The sequence below is a fragment of the Papio anubis genome, unplaced genomic scaffold (assembly GCF_008728515.1).
Source record: "Papio anubis isolate 15944 unplaced genomic scaffold, Panubis1.0 scaffold353, whole genome shotgun sequence".
NCBI classification, from domain to species: domain Eukaryota; kingdom Metazoa; phylum Chordata; class Mammalia; order Primates; family Cercopithecidae; genus Papio; species Papio anubis.
Genome location: NW_022163673.1, coordinates 39314 through 58952, shown reverse-complemented (window position 1 = coordinate 58952; position 19639 = coordinate 39314). Strand labels below are relative to the sequence as shown.

The 19639-nt window shown below is 40.2% G+C and overlaps 1 protein-coding gene across 3 annotated transcripts in view; it reads left to right on the top strand.

Annotated features, from left to right (window-relative positions):
* The first annotated feature begins 452 nt into the window (after positions 1-452).
* The window catches only part of LOC101013730 (zinc finger protein 33B), a 46492-nt gene continuing 27305 nt past the window's right edge, over positions 453-19639 (top strand). For 2 of the 3 annotated variants that reach the window (XM_031662025.1, XM_031662024.1), the window contains exons 1-4: positions 453-615; positions 2122-2174; positions 6629-6773; positions 7049-7144. In XM_031662025.1, coding sequence (XP_031517885.1) covers positions 603-615; positions 2122-2174; positions 6629-6773; positions 7049-7144 — 307 coding nt within the window. In that variant the 5' untranslated portion in view covers positions 453-602. Of the gene's footprint in view, positions 616-1508; positions 1610-2121; positions 2175-6628; positions 6774-7048; positions 7145-19639 lie in introns of all 3 variants that reach the window. The other variant, XM_031662026.1, reaches the window with a different exon arrangement.

Here is a 19639-nt window from a genome sequence, read left to right as displayed (position 1 = left end):
TTTCAATGTCACAGAGGAAATCATATGTGACATTTTCTTCTTCTAGATTGTCTATTTTCTCACTGAGCTACAATTCCCGTTTACTGCTTTAACGATTTTGATGAAGTAGCTTTCCGAGGCACCTCCTCCTTTCCTCCGCTCCCCCCAAAGAATCGCCGATAGTGTCAGTCTTTTAAACTGAATCGAGATCTACTTCCTAACATTTAACGTGAAACTGACACGCAGCTGTCCCTTCCTTGACGCGTCTGTGTCTAAACTGCACACTCACTGCCCACAGACCTCCCTTCAGTGCATTCCTTTGGGGAGCCCCGGGAGAGCCAGGGCTGCGGGTAGCTCCCGCACCAATTCAGACCGCATCCGCTCACTGCCTAGCGGGGGTGCTCCGAAGGCCTGCTCGCGCTGCCTCACGGGAAAGTTAGTTTCCAGGTTGGGCGCCTACAGCGCCAGGCTTTGCGCGTGGGCTCTGCGCATGCTTGGGCCGCCGGCTACCTCTTCTGCGATTTTGCGTTTCCGCCTTTCCTTTTGTTTGTCTCAGGTTTTGCGTGGGAGGCGGTCCCGGGATTTCAAGGGTCTGTGCGCTCTTCTACGGCTAATGCAACCGGATGAGGAAACGGGGTAAGCCTAGGCGGGTTGGGCAGGGACCGAGAGAGTACCTCGCGCGACTCCGGGGGCGGGCGGCAGGGGACCAGTGCCAGGTGGTGGCCAGGAGTACCGGGGACCTCACAGGGGAAGCCGGGGAGGGCGGGGCTGCAGCATGTCTGCCAGGACGCTAGGCCGGTTCATCAAAGGCGCAGCCTCTGTACGGAGCGGGCTTCGCGGCGTGTGTCGCCCTGTTTGCTGGGGCCCGGAGGAGGGCATGTGCGCTTGCGCGATCCGCGGGCTGAGCCTTGCGGGAGGGGCAGTTGTCTGGTCTAGCGTGTGCGCGTGTGCTAGGGCGGCGCGGTACCGGGTGGGGAAGGGCGGGTGCCGTCGCACCACCACCCGCCGACCTACGGACTTCCTTCCCAGTTCTGCATTCATCCTCTCTAAGTCCCTAACTGCCCTCCGGTCATGTCCATCACTGCATCTTGGTATTTGCTGTTCCTCTGTCCTCACTTGGTCTTGCACTCAGGAAGGATCTTAAAGAATTACATAATTTTGGCCCTGGCTGGGTGGCTGTCTCCTGTAATCCCAGCACTTTGGGAGGCCGAGGCCGGTGGATCACCTGAAGGCAGGAATTCGAGACCAACCTGACCAATGTGGCGAAACCCCCTCTCTACTAAAAAAATAGGAAAAGTAGCCATACGTGATGGCGCATGCCTATAGTCCCAGCTACTGAGGCGGAGAATTGCTTGAACCCGGGAAGCGGAGGTTGCAGGTAGCCGAGATCGGTATCGCACCATTGCACTCCAGACTGGGCAACAAGAGCGAAACTCCGTCTCAAAAAAAAGAAAAAAAAAGAATTTCCTAATTTTGCTTCATTTGTTAGAAGAAAAAAAAATATATATATTTTTTTGTTTGTTTGTCAGGGTTAATGACTTGTTCAGGATCACAGTTTGTTAGTAGGAAAGACTGAAAGTCACATCTCCTGACCCCTGAGCCAGTATTGTCTACTTTTCCACATGTCAAAGTAAGTTTAAAACATCCTTTTGAGAAATAACAAAGTTAGATGAAGAAATTAAAACTGATTTTTTCCTTGAAGCACTGCCGCTTGTGGCTTTCTGTGGAGTCACTCACCAGAGGTTAAGTAATATTACTGGAAAATCGATAGCTTAGTCCTATTTTTTACAATGGTTTTAGTGTTAATGTTCCTTCATTAAATGTATTAACTTGTTTGGCCGATATTATCATTTTACATTTTTTTGTGAACACCGAGGCAGATTGAAATCCTTAAGGAAGTAAATATTTACTTTCACCAGGTGAAAAATCTTGTGCCCAAGAGCCACATGATTATGTTGGAGTTATATTAGGGTGGTCTTTCACCATTTCTACCGCCTATTCCGAAGTGTCAGAGGACATTGATATTTTCCCAGGGGGAGCATTTTACCTAGTGGGTGTGTATGGCTTCTTGGGGCAGAAGAATCTGGGAGTTGCCAGGCGGGCCTAATCTTTCATGACCCCATTCCTCTTTTTCTAACTTAGCTGTATCTTCAGAGTTGTCTCCATCTTTCCAAGAACAGAACAAAATGAACAAGGTAAGTTGTTTATTAATTCCCTACTTTATTTTGCAGTGGACTTTGTGAAATTTGTAAGAGTCAATAGGGTTTTTTGTTGTTGTTGTTGGTTTTTGTTGTTTTTTTTGTGAGACAGAGTCTCGCTCTGTCACCCAGGCTGGAGTGCAGTGTCACCATCTCGGTTCACTGCTACCTTTGCAACCTCTGCCTCCGGGGTTCAAGCAATTCTCCTGCCTCAGCCTCCTAAGTAGCTGAAACTACAGGCACGCCGCCACGCCTGGCTAATTTTTTGCATTTTGTTAGAGACAGGTTTTACCGTGTTGCCCAGGCTGGTCGTGAACTCCTGAGCTCAGTCAATCCTAGGCCTCCCAAAGTGCTGGGATTACAAGCGTGAGCCACCGTGCTGGGCCAAGAGCCAATATGTTAAGATGAGAAATTAGTAATAGATAAAAATTGAACAGAAAATAACAGATCAATAGCAGGGCCAAGTTAGAGTCAGTAAGTTGAGCTTCATACATTCTTATGTTTCCAACAACCGTGGCAGAAAGGAAGACACTGGATACAGACAGACTGACTCCTCTGAAGACACAAAGACTTCCTGGCAGATGCATAGAGACCCACAGTGAATAACCTTCCAGTGATAGCCCTGAAATGAGTACAACCTATTCAGTCAAACTGCTTTTTCCATTTTTACTTTACACAGGTTCCGATTTTCTTTTGTATGTAGTGTTTGATCAACTAAGTTAACATGTATTTTAATTATTTATTTATTTATTTTTTGAGAAGGAGTCTTGCTCTGTCGCTTGGCTGGAGTACAGTGGCGTGATCTTGGCTCACTGAAACTTCTACCTCCCGGGTGCAAGCGATTCTCTTGCCTCAACTCCCGAGTAACTGGGACTACAGGCATGTGCCGCCACACCTGGCTAATTTTTGTATTTTTAGTAGAGATGGGGTTTCACCATGTTGGCCAGGATGGTCTTAATATCTCGACCTCGTGATCTGCCCTCCCAAAGTGCTGAGATTACAGGTGTGAGCCAGTGTGCAGGGCCAATAAATTAAAATGTATTTATTTATTTATTTATTTTTTTGATACAGAGTCTCGCTCTGTCACCCGGTTGTAGCACAGTGGTGCGATCTTGGCTCACTGTAACCTCCGATTCCCTAGTTCAAGCGATTTTCCTGCCTCAGCCTCCCGAGTAGCTGAGATTACAGGCACACGCCACCACGCCCAGCTAAGTTTTGTATTTTTAGTAGACACAGGGTTTCACCATGTTGGCCAGGCTGGTCTCAGTCTCCTGACCACATGATCCACCTGCCTCGTCCTCTCAAAGTGTTGGGATTACGTATTTTAATTTTTAATGAATCTTATTTCTACATGTGTAGCAGATAGATAGAAAACCCCCTAAATTTTAAATATGGAACTTAATGAATTATTACAAATCCATGGTGCAAGTAATGAATACATAGGTCAAAACAAACATTGCCAGCACTCCTGAAGCTGCCGTCTTGTCCCCTTCACAATCCTGACACCTCTCTGCTCATTCACTCATTTACATTTAATCTGTGGCTTCAGTGACAGAGTTGACTAGTTGTGACAGGAACCTTTTGGCCTGCAAAGCCCCAAGTTTAATGTCTCATTTTTTCTTTTTTTTTTGGAGAGAGTCTCACTCAGTCACCCAGGCTAGAGTGCAGTGGTGTGATCTTGGTTCACTGAAGCCTCTGCGTTCAGGGCTCAAGGAATTCTCCTGACTAAGTCTCCCAAGTAGCTGAAATTACAGGCACGTGCCATCACACCCAGCTAATTTTGTATTTTAATAGAGATGGGGTTTCACTTGGCCAGGCTGGTCTCGAACTCCTGGCCTCAAGTGATCTACCTGCCTTGGCCTCCCAAGGGATTACAGGTGTGAGCCACTGTGCCTGGCAAAATATTTAATGTCTGACTTTTTACAGAAAAAGTTTACCAATCCCTAGATTAGTTTATTAAGTTTATTTGTTGGTGTTGTGTACTATTTTAGATGACTTTTCCTACTTCGAGGTCATGAAGATAATCTCTTTTGTTATCTTTTAAAATATTTATTGTTTTGGCATTCATATTTACGTCTCTTTCATTGGAATGAGTGTCTACTTTTGTATGAGGTAGGTGTCAGATTCCTTTTCTTCATACAATTAATGTAGAATTATTTTTGAAAACACCATCCTTTCCCCACTGTTTTACATTGTGATATTTGTCGTCAATTGTGTGTATATATATGTCTGTGTGTTTTTTGGACTGTGTTCTGTTGGTTGGTTGTGCCAGTACCACACTTGGTGAAACATCTTGGTGTCTAGTAGCAGGTTTAACACATTTTTTTCTTCAGCAAGATCCTGGCTCATCCTAGTTTCTTGCATTTCCATACAAATGTTGTTAGTATTCATAAAATAACTTGCTGAGCCTTTCTTTGGGGTTGAATTGAACCTATATATAAATTTGGGAAGAACTACTTACCTTTTTTTTTTGAGACAGAGTTTCCCAGGCTGGAGTGCAGTGGTGTGATCTCAACTCACTGCAACTTCCACCTCCCGGGTTCAAGTGATTCTCCTGCCTCAGCCTCCCAAGGAACTGGGATTACAAGCACCCGCAACCAAGCCTGGCTAATTTTTTTGTATTTTTAGTAGAGGTGGGGTTTCGCCATGTTGGCCAGGCTGGTCTTGAACTCCTGACCTCAAGTGAGCCGCCTCTCTTGACCTCCCAAAGTACTAGGATTACAGATGCGAGCCACCGTGCCTGGCCTCCAATTCCATTCTTGATTATTTTTTTTCCCCAGTTTTCTGACAGCCTTCTGATTTTCTCTTGATGACTTTGAACACCCACTATATTATAAATGTCTCTGTAGTCCTTATTTCATTCTTGATCTTTGATCTTCATATTATGCTTCTTTTTTTTTTTTTTTTTTTTTTTTTTGAGATGGAGTTTTGCTTTTGTTACCCAGGCTGGAGTGCAATGGTGTCGACCTCGACTCACTGCAATGTCTGCCTCCCAGGTTAAAGGGATTCTCCTGTCTCAGCCTCCTGAGTAGCTGGGATTACAGGTGCCGGCCACCATACCTGGCTAATTTTTTGTATTTTTTAGTAGAGATGGAGTTTCGCTATTTTGGTCAGGCTGGTCTTGAACTATTGACCTCAGGTGATCTACCTGCCTTGGCCTCCCAAAGTGCTGAGATTACAGGCATGAGCCACTGCACCCAACCTATGTGTCAAATTTAATATATTTAGGACATTTCTTGCTAGAATACCGTGTCCAACCTATTTTGCCCTAACTTTCCTGGTTTACATTGTGGCTCTTGTATCTGGGCAGCTGTTCATGGGGATAGGCAGAGGAAACATTTTTTTTCTTAATGAATTGGTGACCACATTTTGTTGCTCTCTGTCTCCTATTATCTGTGCCCTATTTGCAACCTGGTTTCTTCTACAGTAGTTTATGTAAAAGTTGTTTTGTTCTTTGCCGTTCTCAATAGAATTGGTTGTGTAAACAAAACCTGGTCACGTAATTTCAGTATATGCTCACATCTCATCTTTGGCTCTCCCTTTTTCACAGCAGTGATCCCTAAAAGATGCGCCCTAGAGGATATCCAGAACAGTCCAATTGGATATCTTCTCCTATGTACCTTACAGATGTTTCAAGTATAGTAGTTCCAAAATCTTTCCATTTTCTACACATCCTTATTATTATCTCTGAATTAAAAGATTAGAACCCAGGATATGTATTGTGATGAAGAAAATGTCACGCTCTTTTTCTACATTTTTAAATCCAAATGAAAATTAAAGTAGAATTCATAATAAATATACTGACAGTTTATTTCTGTGATTTGTAAATACAAATCTGTAGTTCACAGTAATATTCTTGAAAATGGTAAATGATCAAATACTTTGGAGACCATTGGTCTAAAATTACTCTATAACCCATTTGCTTGGCTTTTCTTCTCAAGACAGCACCAGGCCATCTCCTGTGCTGTCTGCCCTTTTGTTGAAGTCTGCAGTGTGTTGGAGGCCCTCACCTATGCTTGTATCATGGCCCCATGCTTATAAAGAACATAACAGAGTGTTCTTCATAATTCAACCAGCAGCTGTACTTCCTCAGTGAAGCTCAAAGCAGAGCTAACTTTGCTCCTAACATTAGTCTATTGGGTTTGTACTTTCACCTTAGTACTTATAACATGTTACCACATATATTTTCTTACCACTCTGTGTGTTCTTTGAACACAGGAAGATTTTTATTAATCTTAGTATTTCTAGCAGTGATGATAGTTTCAGGTACTTTGTAGGAACTTGATTTTTTTTTTGCATGAGTTAATATCTTAATGCATTAATGGCAGAATATTTCTGTTATGATCTTTTTTCCCTAAAAGTATAAAGCAAAACAAATACTCTGAATAATAATCATGGTAAGGATTAGCCCATACTTCTTTTTTCATGCCACCTAATTCTGAACATTTCAGGTAGAACAGAAGTTCCAGGGATCAGTATCATTTAAAGATGTGACTGTGGGCTTCAGCCAGGAGGAGTGGCAGCACCTGGACCCTAGTCAGAGGGCTCTGTATAGAGATGTGATGCTGGAGAACTACAGCAACCTTGTCTCAGTGGGTAAGGTCGGTTCACTGTATCATTCTAAATAGCATTTGTTTATTCTTTTGATTATGAAGCATATGGGCAGTCTGTATAGTTTAATGATATTTAAGGTTAGGCTTCAGGAGTCAGTGTTGATTGATCACCTCTGAGCACTGGAAGATACTTGTGTTCACCTCTCCAGTGAAAATGTTCCACTGGCAACTTGAAGCAGCCCCAGAAGCTTCTTCCTGCTTCAAAGGCCTGAGGTCTAGACTGCTTTGTCCAAATCCTAAATTATTTCCTGTCAACAGGGTATTGTGTTCACAAACCAGAGGTGATCTTCAGGCTAGAACAAGGAGAAGAGCCATGGAGACTGGAGGAAGAATTCCCAAGCCAGAGCTTTCCAGGTGAGTTTAATATGTACTACACAGATTGACATCAGGGGATTTGTTGTTTCCCAGTAGTTAGTTCAGGGATTGGCAACTTTGGAACATTTTTCAAGAACATCTCCATAGGGGTCCTAACCTCTGAAAGTGATGGAGAATACTGATACCTAAATCAAACTTCCAGATACTTCTCACAAAAAATTTCTTCTTCTTGAATCATTTTTTGAATGTTTACCATTCTTACAACTGCCAATAGTTCAGTCTTTGCCCACCTTAACTTTACTATTGTTGGTTATTTTTCTCAAAGCACTTTCAGTGTCCCATCTTAACCTCCATTGTTTTGTGTTTATTCTGTCGTCATAATTTTTTTATACACTCATTTTTAAGCTCAGCAAATAAGTTTTGAGTACTTGCTGTGTGCTGAGGACAATGAAAAAAATTAGGCTGGGCCGGGCGTGGTAGCTCACACCTGTAATCCCAGCACAGGTCGAGGTGGGCAGATCACTTGAGGTCAGGAGTTCGAGAACAGCCTGACCAACATAATGAAACCCCATCTGTACTAAAAATACAAAATTACCTGGGCATGGTGGCAGGTGCCTGTAATCCCAGCTACTTGGGAGGCCAAGGCAGGAGAATCACTTGAACCCAGGAGGCAGAGGTTGCAGTGAGCTGAGATTACACCACTGCACTCCAGCCTGGGTGACAGAGCGAGACTCTGTCTCAAAAATAAGTAAGTAAATATATATATATAAAAAATTATGTCTCTATATATACTTACATGTTTATGTGTATTAAGTGTTCAGTGGTTTTGAAGACTATGACAGAAATTAAAGCAAGTTAGATTGGCTGAATGTGGTACTTTCAGGAACAGTCAGGGGAAACCTTAATGAGGTCAACATTAGAGCAGAAACTTGAATGAAATGACTATGTGAGCCATGAGGATTCTGCTCCTTTTCAGCAGGGGTAATAGTAGCTGCTAGCCTTGGACAGGAATGTGCTTGGTGGTTTTCAGGAATAACCAAAAAGTCACAGTGACTGAAAGGAGGAGTTGATTGGAAGAAGGGCAGGAGGTGAGTTGAGGGAGGCAGCTAGAATCCAAAGGTGAGCCTATCATAAGCCTTACTCAGTTAATTTTATTTTTAATTTAGTGGTAGATTTTCAGCAGATAAGCAACATCTGATTTATATTTCTATAAGATGTTTCTCACCTGTGTAGAGAAAATGTTGGGCAGAGCATAGGGCATAGAGAGCTCATTAAAGGCCTATGGTAGTTTTCCTTATGAGTGATTGTGGTAGCTTAGACAAAGCCAGAAGGCAGGAGGGAATGGGATGAGGTTTGATTCTCTCGGTATTTGGAAAATGGGGCAATAACAAAAGAACTGACATTTGTAACATCAGAAAGAAGGGAAAGAGGTGTTTAAAGTATTTGAAGAAGTAATGGCTGGACCTTCTCAAATTTAGCAAAAGTTATAAAACTACACTTTCCCAAGTCTGAAGTAACATCAAATAAGTTAAGTCCATGGCAAACTCCCACTGTAATTAAATCTTTGAAAACTGAAGACAAAAAAAATATTCAAGGTAGCCAGGGAGAAGCAACACATTACCTACAGGGAATGACTGTGGATTTCTCTTCTGAAACTGTGGTGGCTGGAAGGAAGTAGTATATTTTCTCAAGAACTGAAAGAGAAGCACTATCAAATAAAAATTCTGTATCTTTTGAAACTATATTCATGAGTAAAGGGGAACTAAAGGCATTATTAGGGAAGCTAAGAGAAAATGTTGCTAGCAAACCTACCTTTAAAAATTGGCTAAAAGTTCTCTAAATAGAAAGGAAATAACAAAAGAAGGCTTGGAATTCAGGAAAGAAAGAAGATTGGAGGTTGGCAGAAATGGGGATAAATATATTTTTCTCATGAGTTTCTAGAATCATTTTCGATGGTTGGAGCAAAATGCTCTGTATGTAGGGGAAACACTTAACACAATTATATTTTAAAAGTGGGGAGGGTAAAGGGGCCTAAGTGGAATGAAACTTGGTACATTTCACTTGAAGTGGTAAAATGCCTGACGGAGTGTGATAAGCTACATATGTACATTTTTATACCTGGAACAACTACTGAGAAAACTATAAAATGTGATACACTTAGAAACACTGTAAATAAACCAAGATGGAATCTAAAATTTAGGAATATTTATATTCCATAAAAAATATTTATAGAAAACAAAACAAATAGCAGCCTAAGAGCAATATTTACTTTAAATGTAAAAAGTACACTAATTAAAATATAAATTGGCAGAATAGAAAAAACATAAAGCATGATTCTAAAATTTTTAATTTTTGTGAGTACATAGTAGGTGTATATATTTTTGGGGTACAGGAGATGTTTTGATACAGGCACGCAATGTCTAATAATCACATTAGGGTAAACTGGGTATCTATTCCCACAAGTGTTTATCTTTTGTGTTATAAACAATCCAGTTATACTCTTTTAGTCACTTTAAAATGTACAATGAAATTATTTTTGACTATAGTCACCCTGTTGTGCTAGCAAATACTAGGTCTTATTCATTCTTTCTCACTATTTTTTTGTACCCTTTAACTATCCTCACCCTCCCCCTACCCTACCCCATTATCTTTCCCAGCCTCTGGTAGCCGTCCTTTTACTTTCTACCTCATCTCCATGAGTTCAGTTGTTTTAATTTTTAGCTTTCACAAATAAGTGATAACATTCAAAATTTAATATTCTGTGCCTCCATTTCCGTCTAGGTTGTTGCATATGACAGGAGCTCTGATTTTTTATGGCTGAATGGTACTCCATTGTGTATATGTACCACATTTTCTTTATCTGTTTATCTGTGAGTGTACACTTGGGTTGATTCCAGATCTTAGCTGTTGTGAACAGTGCTGCAGTAAACATGGGAGCAGAGATGTCTCATTAATGTACTGATTTCTTTTCTTTTGGGTATATACCTAGGAGTGGGATTGCTGGATCATTTGATAGCTCTATTTATAGTTTTTTTAGGAACTTCCAAACTGTTCTCTTTCAGCCACATGAAGTGAAAACCATGGTCTGTAAGTGCTCACCTGACTTTTAGTTCCCGTGAAACTGCTTCTTTTGTGTATAGTTGCCAATCTTAGTCTTCCTGCAGGGGAGTGGGTATGATCGGTGGCATTTTCTATTCTACCATCTTCCTCCACCCATCCTAAAAATGTTTTCTTAGGAAACTCATAACATAGTGAACAACATAGGTTGATAAAGCATATAAAAAGATAAACTGTACAAACATTAATCAAAACAAAGAGTGTCACTATTAATATCAAATACAGTAGACTCCAGAGCAAAGAAAATTATTAGACAAAAAGAACATTATGTAATGACAAAAGGATCAATTCAACAAAAATGCAATGATCCTAAATGTGTCTCTAGCAAACCTCAAAGTACATAAAACAAAACTGATTGAGCTGAAAAGAGAAAAGCACATTTTTAACTGTAGTTGGAAAATTCATCACTTCACTCTTAGCAGTTGGTAGAATTACCAGCCATGATTACTGGCAGATATAGAAGGGAACAGGACAGCAACATCAACCAACAGGACTGAAGCAACACTGTAGAATAGTGCTCAATAAGGCTGGGTGCGGTGGCCCATGCCTGTAATTCCAACACTTTGGGAAGCTGAGGTGGGCAGATTGCTTGAGGTCAGGAGTTCAAGAGTAGCCTGGATAACATGGTGAAATCCTGTCTCTCCTAAAAATACCAAAATTAGCCAGGCATGGTGGCGCATGCCTGTAGTTCCAGCTACTTGGGAAGCTGAGGCAGGAGAATCGCTTGAACCGGGAGGCGAAGATTCCAGTGAGCCAAGATTGTGCTACTACACTCTAGCTTGGGTTACAGCAGAGTGAGACTCTTGTCTCAAAAAAAGAAAAAGAAAAGAAAAGAAAAAGAATAGTGCCCAACAACAGCAAAATACAATTTTTTCCTGAAGTGTCCATGGAATATTCATAAAAATAGATCATATCCTGGGCCATAAATAAGCCTTGACAAATTTAAAATAATTGAAATCATTCTGAGTATGTATGTTTTCTGGCCATAATGAAACCAAACTACAAATCAGTAATAGAATGACAATAGGAAAATATCTAATCATTTAGAAATTAAACCTCAGACTTCTAAATAAAGTCTAGAGTGAAGAAGAGGCCTCAAATTCAATAGTAGAAGTGCATAGACTTAATGAAAGTGAGACCATACCATATCAATATATGTGGGAGATAGCTAAAGCAGTGCTGGTAGAGAAATGTATAGCACTAAATGCTAACATTAAAGAGGATAATCGGTCGCAAACCCATAATTGACTTTCTACCTTAAGAAACTAGCAAAGAGCAAAATAAAACCACTGTTAAGTGGAGGGAAGAAAATAATACTGGAAGCAGAAATCAGTAAAATTGAAAATAGGAAAAAGAGAAAACTAATGAAACAGAGGGTTCTTTGGAAAAAAATCAATAAAATTGATAAACGTCTAGCAATATTGATTAAAAATATAAAATGAGATGACAAATCATCAATATCTGGAATGAAACAGGGAATATCACTCCACCATCCATTTAATAGTATAACAAGGAAATCTTGTCAACAACTTTATGCTCATAAATATGACAACATAGGCCAGGTGTGGTGGCTCATGCCTGTTATTCCAGCACTTTGGGAGGTCAAGGCGGGTGGATCACCTGAGGTCAAGAGTTGGCGACCACCCTGGCCAACATGGTGAAACTCTGTCTCTACTACAAATACAAAAATTAGCCTGGCGTGGTGACGCATGCCTGTAATCCCATCTACTCAGGAGGTGGAGGCAGGAGAATAGCTTGAACCCAGGGAGTGGGAGATTGCAGTGAGCTGAGATTGTGCCATTGCACTCTAGCCTGGGCAATAGAGCAAAACTCTGTCTCAAAAAAGCAAAGCAAAACAAAACAAAATGACAACATGGAAGAAATGTATCAGTTCTTCAGAAATCACAGACTATTACAACTCAAATCAGGGTGATACAGGTAATTTGAATGACGCATAGATATTCATAAAGGTTGACATAATTTGAATAAAATAATTTAAATTTTAAATAAAAACCTCCAAAAAACCAATTTCCGAGTACAAGAGAGCTGCAGTCCTCACTAGAGAATTCTAGCAAACATTTACACAAGAATTAATGATGATTTTACACAATGTCTTCAGAAAATAGAAGCGGGAACATTATTTTATTTTATTATTTATTTATTTATTTATTTATTTATTTATTTATTGAGACAGGTCTTGCTCTGTCACCCAGGCTGGAGTGCAGTGGTGCAATCTCGGCTCACTGCAGTCTCTGCCTTCCAGGTTCAAGTGATTCTCCTGCTTCAGCTTCTCCTGCTTCAGCTGGGACTATAGGCGCATGCCACCACGCTTGGCTAATTTTTGTACTTTTAGTAAAGACGAGGTTTCACCATATTGGCCAGGCTGGTCCCGAACTCCTGACCTCGTGGTCCACCCACCTCGGCCTCCCAAAGTGCTGGGATTACAAGTGTGAGCCACTGCGCCCAGCCAAGAGGGAACATTTCTTAACACATTTAAAAAATTATTTTGATGTCAAAACCATACAGACAGTACAAAAATAATAAAACTACAGACCTATACCTCCCCTAAATTTACTAGCGAAAATCTTTAACAAAATACTAGCAAACAGAAAACAGCCATGTAAAAAGTATACACCATAACCAAGTGGGATTTACTTGAGTTATGTAAGCAAGACTGGTTCAACATTCAGAAATCAATCAATGTAATTAGCCCACCATAGGCTAAAGAAGAAAAATTATATAGCCTTAGTTAATGTAGAGAAAACATTTGACAAAATGGAATATCCATCCATGGTAAAAACTCTCCATACAAGACATTAAGAAGATCTTCCTCAGTTTGATAAATGAACATGCACAAAATATCTATAGCAAATGTATTTGCTGGTAAGATGAATGCTTTCCCTGTAAAACTGGGAACGAGGCAAGGATGTTTGCTCTTGCCACTCTTATTCATTGCAGTATTGTAACTTCTATCAAGCACAATGAGGCAAGAAAATGAAATAGAAAGCATATGCATAGAGAAGAAATAAAACTTTATATTTACATATGACATGATTGTATATGTAGAATATTACAAGGAATCTTAGAAAATAAAAACCTCAGGCCAGGCGCCATGGCTCATGCCTATAATCCCAGCACTTTGTGAGGCTGAGGTGGGTAGATCACCTGGGGTTGGGAGTTCAAGAGCAGCCTGACCAATATGGAGAAACCCCGTCTCTACTAAAAATACAAAATTAGCTGGGTGTGGTGGCGCATAGCAGTAATCCCAGCTACTCGGGAGGCAGGAGAATCGCTTGAACCTGGGAGGCAGAGGTTGCGATGAGCCGAGATCACGCCATTGCATGCCAGCCTGGGCAACAAGAGCGAAACTCTGTCTCAAAAACAAAAAAAGAAAAGAAAATGAAGACCTTCTAGAATGAATGAATGATTTCCAAAAAGTTTCAGTGTCCAAGATGAACACATACAATCAATTTCTCTCCACTAACAATGAACATATGCAAATTTAAATTAAAAACATAATACCACTTATTCCATAGAAAATTAAATACTTTGGTATAAATTGAACGAAATATGTATAGGACTTCTGTGCTGAAAATTAAAAAATGCTGATGAAAGAAATAAAAGACTACTGAAATAAATGAAGACGCATGGTCTCTTGATAGATTGGAAAACTCAGTAAATATGCTAGTTCTCTCCAAATTGATCTGTAGGTTTTTTTGTTTGTTTATTTGCTTGTTTTTTTGAGATAGAGTCTCACTTTGTGAGACTCACTCAGTGGCGTGATCTCGGCTCACTGCAAGTTCCACCTCCTGGGTTAATGCTATTCTCTTGCAGTCCCAGTAGCTGCGACTACAGGCGTCTGCCACCATGCCTGGCTAATTTTTTGTATTTTTAGTAGAGACGGGGTTTCACAGTGTTAGCCAGGATGGTCTGGATCTCCTGACCTCATGATCCGCCCACCTCGGCCTCCCAAAGTTCTGGGATTACAGACGTGAGCCACTGCACCCAGCCAGATCTGTAGGTTTAATGGCATTCCTGTCAAGATTCCAGTAAGGTTTTTCTCAGCTTTAAGCTTATTCCAAAATTTGCATAAACAGTCAAAGGAACTACATATATATATTAAACAATTTTGAGAAAATTTTTCTCAGAAGTTTTGAGAAAAAGAATAGTAGGAGGAATTACTGTATCCAGTGTTAAGGCTTATTACATTAATCTCCCCTTTTCTGTGGTTTTGCTTTCTGCAGTTTCAGTTACCTGAGGTCAGCTCTGGTTCAAAAATATTAAATAGGAAACTTCAGAAATAAGTAATTCCTAAGTTTTAAATTGTACACTGTTGTGAGTAGCATGATGAAATTTGGCACTGTCCTGTCCCAGGACATGAGTCAACCCTGTGTCCAGCATACCCAGGCTGTATATGCTACCCATGAGTTAATTACTTAATAACTGTCTTGATTATTTAATCTCATGATATGTGTTCAAGTAACCCTTATTTTACTTAATAATGGCCCTAAAGTGCAATAGTGATGCTAGCATATTGTTGTAACTTTTCTATTTTATGATGTTGTTAATCTTTCCCTGTCCCTAATTTATAAATTAAACTTTATCATAGGTTTGTATATTTAGGAAAAAACACAGTATTTATAGGGCTCAATACTATCTGAGGTTTCAGGCTTCCACTGGGTGTCTTGGAATGTATCCCCCTTGGATAAGGAATGACTACTGTATGTATATATTAATAGCTATAATAATCAAGAGGACAGGATGTTGGTAGAATATACACATTAGTAGAACATACACATAAAACAATGGAATAGAAAACCTCAACACTGATTGTGCTGTTATAGACTATATGTTCATGTAGTTGGAGCCCTCACCCCCAGTGTGGTGGTGTTTGGAGATGTGGAGGCCTTGGGAGGTAATTAGGGTTAGATTAGGTTATGAGGGTGGGGCCCTCACGATGAGGTTAGTGCCTTACAGGAAGAGGAAGTGAGAGCTTGCTCACTCTCTGTGTGCACAGAGGAAAGGCAATGTGAACATGCAGTGGCCGTCTGCAAGCTGGGAAGAGGCCCTCACCATGGCTGTCTGCAAGCTGGGAAGAGGCCCTCACCAGGCCCTGGCCATGCTGGCATCCTGATCTCAGACTTCCAGCATTTGGAACCGTGAGGAAATAAACTTCTGTTGTTTGAGCCACACAGTCTATGGTATTTTGTTATAGCAGCCGAAGCTAAGACATTTGACAGACTGTTGACAAAAATGCAAAAGAAATTCAGTCAGGTATTCAGCAAAAGATGTGGAAGCATTTTGACAATATCTTGTTTTATGTGTGGTAGAATATATATAACATGAAATTTGCCGTTTTAACAGTTTTTAAGTGTACAGTCCAGTAGCATTGCACTCACAATGTTGTATAGCCATTACCACAATTTCGAAAACATTTTCATTACTTCAAACAGAAACTCTATTACCGTTAAGCAGTAACTACTCATTCCCCCTTCCCACCAGTCTGTGGCAACCTCTAATGTATTTTGTCTCTGTGAGTATGACTGTTGTGAATATTTCATGTCAGTAGCGTGACAATATTTGGCCTGCATCAACTGAAAGAAAAGGCTTTTCTTTCTCCCAGTGAATAGAATTGACACCCTTGTCAAAAATCAGTTGGCCATAGGTAGTGTATTTTTGAGCTGTCACTTGTATTCTGTTTGTATGTCTATACCTATGCCATGACCACACTGTTTGGATTACTGTAGCTTTCTAATTGTGAAATTGGACATTTTGAGCCCTCTGACTTTGTTCTTGTTTCTAAAAATCGTTTTGGCTATTCAGGGCCCTTATAATTCCATGTGACTTTAAGAATCAGCTTTTTATTTCGGTAAAAATGCTGATGGAATTTTGATAGGGATTGTGTTAAATCTGTAAATCATTTTGGATGGTATTGTCCTTTTAACAATATGACATCTCTCAAACTATGAACATGAGATACTGTTTCCTTTATTTATGCCTTCTTTAATATTTTTCATAAGTATTTTGTAGTTTTCAGTGTACAAGTCTTGCACCTTCTTGGTTAACTTTATTTCTAGATAGCATTTTATTTTAGATGATGCTATAGATAGAATTGTTTTCTTAATTTTCTTTTCAGATTGTTCTTTGCAGGTGTGTAGCAACACAACTGATTTTTGTGTGTTGATGTATCTGCAACTTTGCAGAATTCATTCATTAGCTATAGTATCTTTCTTGTAGATTCTTTATAATCTATCTTTAGGATTATATCACCTGTGAGTAGACATAGTTTTACATCTTCCTTTGCAATGGATGCCTTTCTTTTTCTTGCTTGGCTGGAACATCTACTGCAGTGTTAAATAGCACTGGCAGAAGTGGGTATTTTTGTCTTCTTCCTGATGTTAAAGAGGAAAGCTTTCTTTCATCAGTAAATATGATGTAAAGCTGTGAATTTTCTTTTTTTTTTTTTGAGACGGAGTCTCGCTCTTTTGCCCAGGCTGGAATGCAGTGGCGCGATCTCAACTCACTGCAAGCTCCGTCTCCCAGGTTCACACCTTTCTCCTGCCTCAGCCTCCCGAGTAGCTGGGACTACAGGCGGCCACCACCACGCCCAGCTAATTTTTTATGTTTTTAGTAGAGACGGGGTTTCACCATGTTAGCCAGGATGGTCTCGATCTCCTGACCTCAAGTGATCCGCCCGCCTCAACCTCCCAAAGTGCTGGGATTACAGGCGTGAGCCACCGCGCCGGGCCAAGCTGTGAATTTTCCATAAATGCCCTTTATCATGTTGAAGAAGTTCTATTCTGTTTTGTGTTTTCTGAATGTATTTATCCTGAAAGGGGGCTGGATTTTGTCAACTGCCTTTCCTGCATCAACTGCGATGATCATGTCCTTTTTTTTACTTGTTTTATTAATGAAGTATATTGCATTGATTTTCTTTCTTTCTTTCTTTTTCTTTTTTTTTTTTAAACATTGATTTTCTTATGTTGAACCACACAGGCATTTCCAGGATAAATCCCCCTTGCTCCGCCCAGAATTAAAATGTGGGAGTGTACATGAGTCCACTCTTAATATACCATTAAAAATATTTTACTGGTATTTGTGTGTGTGTGTGTGTGTGTGTGTGTGTGTGTGTGTAGCTTTGTATCTGTATTCATTTGTATCATTCATTCATTTTATTCATTTGCGTTTGTATTTTTTTTTTTTTTTAAGAGACAGAGTCTCACTCTGCCGCCCAGGCTGGAGTGCAGTGGTACAATTATGGCTCACTGCAGCCTCGAACTCCCAGGCTTAAGTGATCCTCCCCACTCAGCCTCCTGAGGGGACTACAGCTGTACACCACTATGCCCACTATGCCCAGCAATCTTTTTTTTTTTTTTTTTTGGTGGAAACGGAGTCTCACTATGTTGCTCATGCTGGTCTTGGACTCCTGGCATCAAGTGATCCAACTTGGCCTCCCAAACCTCAGGGATTACAGGTGCTATCCGCTATGCCCAGCCTCAGTCTAAAACTATTAACTGTAAGAACTGTCAGTTTCTCCCTTGCATTCTGTCAGTGTTTGCTTTACATGTTTCAAGATGCTGCTTGGTACATATGTAGTTACAATTTTTATATCCCATAAAGTATCCTTCCTTGTCTCTTGTAACAGCTTATGACTTAATCAGTTTTGGGTGTAATTAGTATAGCCACCCCAGTTCTCTTTTGGTGGCTATTTTCTTGGAATATCTTTTATCAGCCTTTCAGTTTTAATTTATTTGTGTCTTTGGATCTAAAGTCAGTTTGTTTTGGACAACATGTAGTTTGATCATGTTTTTTAAAAATCTGTTCTGAAGCTAGGTGGTTCACAGCTGTAATCCCAGCACTTTGGGAGGATCTCTTGAGACCAGGAGTTGGAGACCAGCCTGGTCTACAAAGTGAGACTCTGTTTCTATTTAAAAAAAAAAAAAAAAAAAAAAAAGGGTTGGGTGTGGTGGTGTGCACTTGTGGTTCCAGCTGCTTGGGAGGCTGAGGCAGGAGAATCCCTTGAGCCCAGGAAGTCAAGGCTGCAGTGAGTCATGTTTGTGCCACTGCACTCCAGCCTGGGTGACAGAGCAAGACCCTGTCTTTAAAAAAAAAAAAAAAAAATCAAATCAAATCAAATCCATTCTGCCAGCCTCTGCCTTCTGATTGGTGAGTTCAGTCAATTATTTAAAGTAATCACTGACAAGGAAGCACTTCTGCCATATTGCATTTTTGTTTTCTGTATGTTATATACCTTTTTTGGTCCCATATTCCCTTTATTACTACCTTCTTTATGTTTCTTTTTTTTTTTTTTTTTTCAAGACCAAAGTCTGGCTCTGTTGCCCAGGCCGGAGTGCAGTGTTATGATCTTGGCTCACTGCAGCCTCCTCCTCCTGGGTTCAAGCAATTCTCATGCCTCAGCCTCCCAAGTAGCTGGGACTACAGGCATGTGCTACCACACCCAGCTAATATTTGTGTCTTTAGTAGAGATGGAGTTTTGCCACGTTGGCCAGGCTTGTCTTGAACTGCTGGGCTCATGTGATCCACCCCTCTTGGCCTCCCAAAGTGCTGGGATTACAGGCATGAGACCAGGCCTGGCCTGATTTTTATATTTATTCCCTTCTCATTTCCTTCTGTGTATATTTTTAAAATATTGTCTTTGTAATTAACCATGGGGATTACTTTCACGTTTGTGACAATCTGGTTTAAATTGATTCCCTTGTAACTTCAATATCATATGAAAAACTTGCTTCTACCTAGCACCTTTCTCATCCCCTTTAAGTTGTTGTCACAGATTATGTCTTTATACATTATGTGCCCATAATGTAAATTTATATTTAGTTCTTATCCATTTATCTTTTAAGTCCTGCAGGAAGTAAAAAAATGGAGTTACAAAGCAAACATACAATGACTCTGGCTTTTATATTTGTCTATATAGTTAACCTTATTGAAAATCTTTATTTTTTCATCCAGATTTGAGTCTAATTTCTTTTTATTTCATCTTGAAAGACTCCCTTTAGTGTTTCCTGTATAGCAGGCCTAGTAACATCAAACTCTCAGCATTTGTTGATCTGGGATTATCTTCATTTCTCTTTCATTTTGAAGGATAGTTTTACTAGCTAGAGAATTCTCAGATGATAGTTGTTTTCTTTCAGCAATTTATATATGTCATCCATCTGTCTTCAGGGCTTTAATTGATCTCTGAGGAGATATCAGCTCATAATATTAATGAGGCTCTCTTGTAAAGTAAAAATGCCACAAAACTTTGCCACCATTTGAGGTTGCCTTTTTCCTGATTTAGCATTCACTTGGTTACTGTAAACCTTTAATTGTCTTCCAGAGTTCTAACAAGGTTGGTTTTTGTAGTTCTTGGTTTTTGGTGTTTCTGTGGGGAGACAGGTTGGAGCTGTGTACTCCACC